At 39.2% G+C, this 8,120-nt stretch overlaps 2 protein-coding genes across 2 annotated transcripts; both read left to right on the top strand.

The window, feature by feature from the left end:
* The first annotated feature begins 764 nt into the window (after positions 1 to 764).
* LOC130505813 (uncharacterized) lies at positions 765 to 2,648 on the top strand. Its single transcript, XM_057000422.1, has 9 exons — positions 765 to 912; positions 1,003 to 1,029; positions 1,116 to 1,195; positions 1,422 to 1,494; positions 1,612 to 1,666; positions 1,896 to 1,947; positions 2,038 to 2,062; positions 2,142 to 2,233; positions 2,413 to 2,648. Exons 1-9 carry the CDS (start codon positions 817 to 819, stop codon positions 2,462 to 2,464), a joined length of 552 nt encoding a protein of 183 aa, XP_056856402.1. The 5' UTR covers positions 765 to 816; the 3' UTR covers positions 2,465 to 2,648.
* A 944-nt stretch (positions 2,649 to 3,592) lies between these two features.
* LOC130505812 (glutamate receptor 3.3-like) lies at positions 3,593 to 7,916 on the top strand. The gene is made up of 6 exons (XM_057000421.1): positions 3,593 to 4,326; positions 4,421 to 5,760; positions 5,842 to 6,119; positions 6,199 to 6,230; positions 6,317 to 6,723; positions 6,806 to 7,916. Exons 1-6 carry the CDS (start codon positions 4,071 to 4,073, stop codon positions 7,283 to 7,285), a joined length of 2,793 nt encoding a protein of 930 aa, XP_056856401.1. The 5' UTR covers positions 3,593 to 4,070; the 3' UTR covers positions 7,286 to 7,916.
* The last annotated feature ends 204 nt before the right edge of the window (positions 7,917 to 8,120 follow it).

Raw genomic sequence — 8,120 nt, 5'->3', positions numbered from 1 at the left:
TGTATTCATTGATAAGTTGCTCATCGGCTTGATCTGGTAGCTGGATAGGTTCATCATCATCTTCTTCAACCAGAATACCTTTGCCTTTGTATGATGCCATCAAACTATAAACACAGAACAGTTGTACGAGCCTATCGTTAACACTGGGACACACGGTACAGAGCACTCAAACAGAGTATTAAAAACCAGAGAGGAATTCTCAGAACTGACCACTCGATCAGAGAGTATGAATTGTAAACTGAATAGAGATCGGGCTCAATCCGTTAATCGATGACAGGTCAGAAGATCAGACACAATAGATGACAAAGATCAATCTGTTATGAAAAACTAATTGATCACTAAAAGATGATTCAAGGACGTACGACTGAACGAAAATCAACCAGAGTATCACTAGGGAACGCCTCGCTGTTGCAAGGAGTGTGGTAGTCTCCCTTGCAATGATGCGGTGATCGTCGAATGGCCGGGTTGCATCGATGTAGTCAAGAGCACGGAATCGCCATTGTGATCGCATTTCCAGTGCGGTTAGGACTTCCAATAGTTATATTGATTATTATTTGTAATAGAAATAGAAATTATATAAATATTTGTAATAGAAATATAGATTTTATGAATATGTTATGCGTGTTAAAAAAACAATATTTTAAATCGATAAATAAAAATAGAGATTATTAACGTTCGCATTTCGCAACAAGTCTAGAGGGGTGGATTACGTGGCCAGAAATCGTGATATCATTGGTTCAAAGAATAGCGATGACGTGTTTTCTTACATATAAAAATAATCTAATTTGCGACAGATCCGAAGGAAGAAATCGAAGGATGGCGAAGCTGGTGTTCTTCACCGTAGTTGTTATCACCATTTGCTCCTTTGGAGTCTCCGTTGATGACAAATGTGCTGCTTGCAACGCCGTCGCGGTATGCTCGCTCGGAATCTCTCTCGATGTTTTATTTCCCTAGTCTATGATCTACTGCCCTCACACTAATATGGGTCTCGATGCTGTGCAGGAGGAACTGGAGTCACAGCTTTTGAAGGTAAATACAAAATCACAATAGTATTCGAAGCCCCCCTGTTTCTGTCTCAATGCTAGTTCAACATTTTGATGTTTTTTCTTAAACAGGAAAAACCACGAAACCATCTTGATTTGAGAAACCGACTCAATTCTAAAGGCCAGCGTGAAGGAAAGGTTATTGATTATAGGTACGTCACTCACGCATCCTTGTCCGCTTAGACTTTTTGTAATACTTCTTCGTTGGACACATGAGACAAGAGAACTTCTTGAGCATATTTATAATTGTGATCCTTACTACAAGTATTAACATGGATTAGTAGTTAGGAGCTATGATGAAAATAAAAAATTCTAACAATTTTTCTTAACCATATGTTAATTTTTCCCTGTATATGTCATTTTCTCAAATTCAAATAGAATGAGTGACCTGAGGGTGGTTGATTTGTTGGACGGGCTGTGTGATAGAATGCAGGACTATACTCTACAAAAGGTAAGCCAAGTTCGTGTACAATTCCCGTTTTGATTCTTTTTTATTTTTTTTGGGGCAAATACCCGTTTTGATCTATTTGTATTCATCAATTAGATTCTAACTCCCACATTTCTGCAGGTGAAATCTAAAAATAGTGAATGGGTCAAAGTGGAAAGTTTTGACAATCTAACAAGTAATGTCTATTTCCCTTTAAATTTTGCAATCTGTTCATCACACATCTGGCTTCTCCAACTGCATCAATAATGTAATTTAATAAATTAAGCTTAGGTGCTTCTTAAACTTTTGGTCGAGGAAGATTGTGGAAGAAGAATTGTGGCTGTGAAGTCTTTATCTCTAGTTATATTAGTAGGTTTAGAGACTTGTTTGGGATTCATGTTCCGTGTTTGTGTGTGTTTTCATAGATAAACAAGAAGCTAAAGCGCATGCCAATGACATTTCAACTTATTGCGGAAGGTAAGCCAATTGAGAACATCCGCAGTATCTTGTTCCAGCTTAATACTTCTTAAAACTCTTGTAAAATCGATATGTAATTGATTAACACAGATTGCTGGAGGAAACGGAAGATGAGGTAAGCTCTATGCTGACCTTCCTCTTAAGTAACGAGTACAGCTACACCAAATTTCGTTGATGTTGATGGGTGATGGCAGCTTGCTGAGGTAATAAAGAATGGATCGTTAAAAGTAGGAGATGCGCGCAAGGTTCTGTGTCAAACTTTAAGTAATCACTGCAGCAAATCAAGGTTGGTAAAAAAATTAGTCATCTTGCACATTTCCATCTTGAAGGGGAATCATTTAGATTTAGTATATGGTGTAGAATCAGTTTAATATATAAAACCATTCATCAGTGAGAATAAGAGAATCTCACAATCTTATCTTCTCGAAATGTGATATGGTTCCGTATTTTGCATTGTAAATTCAGTGAAACAGATTCAGAAGATGAGGACGCCGATGACGATGCAGATGAATTATAGCTCATTCCGGGGAAATGTCATCACTTTTTTTACCAACAAGGTCCGACTACAAAGACATTTTTTTACGACTCATTTGTAGCTTATACACCTTTTTCAGCCTTTATGTTCCATCGATGATCCGTTCTAGAAAACTTATTCAGACTGTGACAGCGTTCTGTTTTAGAGATTTTTTTTCTCAAAGACATTTAAATTAGCTTCACAGAACAATGATACTAGTCTAAATTAAATACTAAATACAATTAAAACTAGATTGTTTGTTACTCATGCGCCCCAGATTGTTTGTCACTCATGCGCCACGTTCTATCTAAATGTTGGTTCTTTCAGTTTTCGGTTCTTTTTAAATTTTGCTTTTTAATCTAGGTTACTAGGGTCGGCCCGAATAAATATATGCAATGATTACTGTTAGATTCTGAGGTTCGAAATTAAAACAGGTTATCGTCCTTGATAGAGAAACAAAACGTATTATACTGGATACTTTTTTACAAATATCAAATGAGTGAAACAACGGAACTGCATATCTGGTAACTTAAATATTTCACATAGATTACTTCTTCTTTGTTCATATTACACAAGATTTTAGTTCTTACACCAATACATACTCCCATCAGGTGCTAGTATATAACACAACCTACCACATACTTCATACACCCCAAAATAAGAAACGTTTTATCTTACAGACATAAGAGAATAGTGACACGAATCACAGTTGCAACAAATCTTTTCCTCCTTTTATCCTCTCCGAAAATATCTTCTCCTCTTCAAAAATATATTCTTCTCTTCTCTTCATTTCTCCTCTCCGAAAATATCTTACAACTCTTCTCTCACCAATTTGGAAAAATTAACTGGTTCCGTACGCTTGTTTACTTTCTCAATAGGTTCAAAAATAAAACTGATAAATAGTTATCGGTGTCGAGGACAGAATCAGAAAGAAATGCGTTAAATGATAAGGTTCTCAAATTATTAAATAGATCTGCAATTACCAAACCGAATTTCGATATTAAGCTAAATAGGTCTTCAATTATTTTATGACTATTTTCAATTTTGACAAAAAAACACATTTTACCAGAAGTTTTTGGATGCCAATTCAGTTATTATTTTGTCCACCACTTGTATTTGACTATTTGTTTATTTCTGTCAAATTTATAAGAAATCAGTAGAAAGAAAAAGACCCAAGTTTGGAAATTCCCATCACATAAAGCCATCGAAAGGTTTATTTATTGGCTAATGAAAAAGGGAAGCCAAGAGACACGTGAATGTCTGTATTTTCGCACTTCTTTAAAGAATATGAGGTTGGGAGTAATCTCAATTCATCAGCGGATCTGATTCCGTCACTTTGTTGTTGCCTCTTTCTTCTCCTTCTTCAATTCCTCTTTTTTTTTTCTCTCTCTCCCTCTCTGCTCGATATTCATATTTGGTTATTAGTTGGCTTAGATAAGCAACAAAAAATAAAAATCAAAAGGTGTAACTAACCAGTTCATCCGTTTGATTCACTTTTAACTTGTGGGTTTTGTTTGATCACAATCATCGTCCGATTGATGGGTATATTTTAGTTTTCCAGAAAGTCAACAACTTTCTCTGTTATATCTTCTGTCTTTTTGTAGCAGAGATGAAGCTACTTTGGTCTTTCTTGTTGTTGTCTTGTCTATGTCTTGGATTTTTGGGAAACGGACATTCTGAGAAACCAAAAGTTGTCAAAATCGGTTCAATATTCAGTTTCAACTCAGTGATTGGCAAAGTTGCCAAGATTGCGATTGAGGAGGCAGTGAAAGATGTGAATTCAAACCCGGACATCCTCGTAGGGACACGTCTTCAAGTTTCAATGCAGAACTCAAACTGCAGCGGTTTTATGGGCATGGTTGAAGGTAAGGTATTATTTTGTCTGATGAGGAAAGAATGTTTTATTTTTGTTTGGTAATAATAATGAATTTTGTTTGTTTGTTTTTTTTTTTGTCACAGCATTGAGGTTTATGGAGAAAGACATAGTTGGAATCATAGGACCACAATGTTCTGTAGTTGCTCACATGATATCTCACATGGCGAACGAGCTACGCGTGCCACTTCTCTCATTTGCTGTTACGGATCCTGTAATGTCGCCACTCCAGTTCCCTTATTTCATTAGGACGAGTCAGAGCGACTTATACCAAATGGAGGCTATAGCTTCGATTGTAGACCTGTACGGTTGGAAAGAAGTGATTGCTGTGTTTGTGGATGATGACTACGGAAGGAATGGTGTAGCTGCGCTTAACGATAAGCTTGCGAGCAGGAGGCTGAGAATCACTTACAAGGCTGGTTTACATCCGGACAACGCGGTGAACAAGAATGAGATCATGAGCATGCTCATCAAGATCATGCTGCTTCAGCCAAGAATCATCGTGATTCATGTCTACTCGGAGTTGGGTTTCGCGGTTTTCAAGGAGGCAAAGTATCTCGGAATGATGGGTAATGGGTACGTTTGGATCGCTACGGATTGGCTGTCTACTACTCTCGACTCTTCCTCCCCGCTTCCCTCTGAGAGACTTGAGAGTATTCAAGGCGCTCTTGTTCTTCGTCCGCACACACCTGATTCGAATTTAAAGCGGGAGTTTTTCTCGCGGTGGCGTAAGATTCCTGATGCTCCGCTGGCTCTTCACACGTATGGTCTCTATGCTTATGATTCAGTCATGCTCTTAGCTCGTGCTTTGGATAAGTACTTCAAACACGGTGGGAGAATATCTTTTTCTAATGACACAATGCTTGATGCTTTGGGGAAAAGCGGGAGTCTCAACTTAGAAGCGATGACCGTCTTTGATGGTGGAGAGGCTCTGCTTAAGGATATCCTTGGAACGCATATGGTTGGTTTGACAGGACAGCTTCAGTTTACTGCAGATAGGTCTCGGATCCGACCGGCTTATGATATCATCAACGTGGCAGGAACCGGTGTTCGCCAAATAGGCTACTGGTCGAATCATTCCGGTTTATCGGTTTTGCCACCTGAGTCACTCACGCGACCAAATACGTCAGCAACTCCGAAGCTAAGACATGTGATTTGGCCTGGAGAAGCGTTTCAAAAGCCACGCGGATGGGCTTTTTCGAACAATGGGAAAGAGCTTAAGATCGGTGTGCCTCGCCGCGTAAGTTACAAGGAGTTTGTCTCACAGATTCGTGGAACTGAGAATATGTTCAAAGGGTTCTGCATTGATGTATTCACAGCTGCGGTGAATCTCTTACCGTACGCTGTTCCTGTCAAGTTTGTTCCTTATGGAAACGGAAAGGAGAATCCAAGCTACACTCATATGGTTGAGATGATAACAAGTGGTGTGAGTGCCTATTCTTTTTTTTTATGTTAATAAAAAAGTTGTTTTTCTGTTTTTGCTTACTTTGGAATTAAATTACTGTAGAACTTTGATGGGGTAGTGGGTGATGTTGCCATCGTAACAAACCGGACAAAGATTGTAGACTTTACACAACCGTATGCAGCATCTGGACTAGTTGTTGTTGCTCCTTTTAAGAAACTGAACTCTGGAGCTTGGGCTTTCCTCCGACCTTTCAATCGACTTATGTGGGCAGTCACGGCTTGTTGCTTTCTCTTTGTCGGTATTGTTGTTTGGATCTTGGAGCATCGGATTAACGATGAATTCAGAGGCCCTCCTAAGAGGCAATGCGTCACAATTCTATGGTCAGTTTTACTATGTCTGATGACGTCATGTTCTCCTTGGCTGATCCGGATCCACTAACTGTTTGTTTGATATCTGCAGGTTTAGCTTCTCCACCATGTTTTTCGCGCATAGTACGTGACACAAAGAAAAGGAAACTTACTATCTCACTGATGATTAGCTGGCTTTGACTGACATATGGCTATTTGTTTAAATGCAGGAGAGAATACAGTGAGTACACTTGGGCGGTTGGTTCTGATCATATGGCTATTTGTTGTACTAATAATCAACTCAAGCTACACGGCTAGTCTCACATCGATACTGACGGTTCAGCAGCTCTCGTCACCAATCAAGGGAATCGACAGCCTTAGAGAGATGAATGATCGGATTGGGTACCAGGTGGGTTCGTTTGCAGAACGTTATCTGAGGGATGAGCTTAACATATCAGAGTCGAGGCTCGTCCCACTTGGTTCACCTGAAGCTTATGCCAAAGCTTTAAAAGATGGACCAAGAAAAGGAGGTGTTGCTGCAATTGTGGACGAGCGTCCTTATGTAGAACTCTTCCTCTCCAGCAATTGCGCTTATAGGATCGTTGGTCAGGAGTTCACCAAAAGTGGCTGGGGATTTGTAAGTCCCCTCCAAAAATGCATTTTTTATTTTACCATTCATTCATCATTACAAATTACAAATGTTTTTTTTTTACTTTTAGGCATTTCCTAGAGACTCTCCTCTAGCAATAGATCTGTCAACAGCGATCTTGGAGTTGGCAGAGAACGGGGATCTGCAGAGGATTCATGATAAGTGGCTGATGAAGAACGCATGCACTCTAGAGAACGCAGAACTTGAATCAGATAGGCTTCATCTGAAAAGCTTCTGGGGACTGTTTCTCATATGTGGAGTTGCATGTGTCCTCGCTCTCTTCCTCTACTTTGTTCAGATCATACGTCAGCTCTATAGTGGAAAGCCAAGCGAGCAGGAAGAAGATGCCATTGGGAGAGAGAATCATGACTCCTCGTCCTTGCGTTCTTCTACTCGTCTGCAGAGATTCTTGTCGCTCATGGATGAGAAAGAAGACGTGTCCAGGGGAGGAAGCAAGAAGAGAAAGATTGATGGATCAGTGAATGATAATTCAGTATCGAGACATTCACGACGACTTGAGAGCTTCAATTCGGTTAATCCATTAGATTGAAAGTGTAGTTACAGAGATTCTTTTTAAGGCATGAAAACCGTTTATAGTTTCAAAAGTGTATCTGATAGGATTGAACCTGTAAACTCTCTAATCAACACTTGTATTCGCAATCAGAATACACAATTTCCGCATAATAAACCGATCAATTGATATAAACAATAATGAACGATTACAATCCAAAGTTCCCGTGACAATACTGAGTTCGAACTATGCTCTCATGGCAATCTGAAGTCTCATGTCCACTTTTCAATAAACAGATCTCAGCATACACGGAAATAAAATGCAACAATAGTCTTTTATATGAAATTTTGAAATATCTTCCAGCAACCCATTCCTCTGCTTTGCTTCCCTCCTGATGTTCTGAACCTCCAAGTCAACCCGAGTCTTTGAACTCTTTGTTTCTTCTACCTAAAGTCTCCTTTGATCTGTTTGTTTCTAACACTTCCAACTTCTTGTTCTTCTTCTGCCATCTCTTCCTAAAATAGACACGTTGGAGCTTATCGGTATCCAAGTTGTGTATTCCCTGATTCTCAAATCTTTTAATCCTAGGAGGAGTTCTTGTTGAGGCAGTATGTGACTTGTTTATGGACGCGTTAAACGCAATATTAAAAGTTTTTTAGAGTAGCTGTACCAAGTTCAATACGGTAAAAATAAATGAGTAGCAACATTGTCTGACAAACTCTTAACAACCACACACTCGCTTATGGCTAACGATCTGAAACGTACCGAGAAAATTAAATGATAAGGGACCACCAGAAGTTGTCTCTATGAGAGCTCAGGCACAAGGCCACGACATTCTCAAACCTCATCCAATCTCTTGAGACGATACCAATAA

Source organism: Raphanus sativus, unplaced genomic scaffold (genome assembly GCF_000801105.2).
Source record: "Raphanus sativus cultivar WK10039 unplaced genomic scaffold, ASM80110v3 Scaffold2600, whole genome shotgun sequence".
Classification (NCBI taxonomy): Eukaryota; Viridiplantae; Streptophyta; class Magnoliopsida; order Brassicales; family Brassicaceae; genus Raphanus; species Raphanus sativus.
The sequence above is the reverse complement of the archived record's forward strand: the minus strand, read 5'-3'. Positions and strand labels throughout refer to the sequence as shown.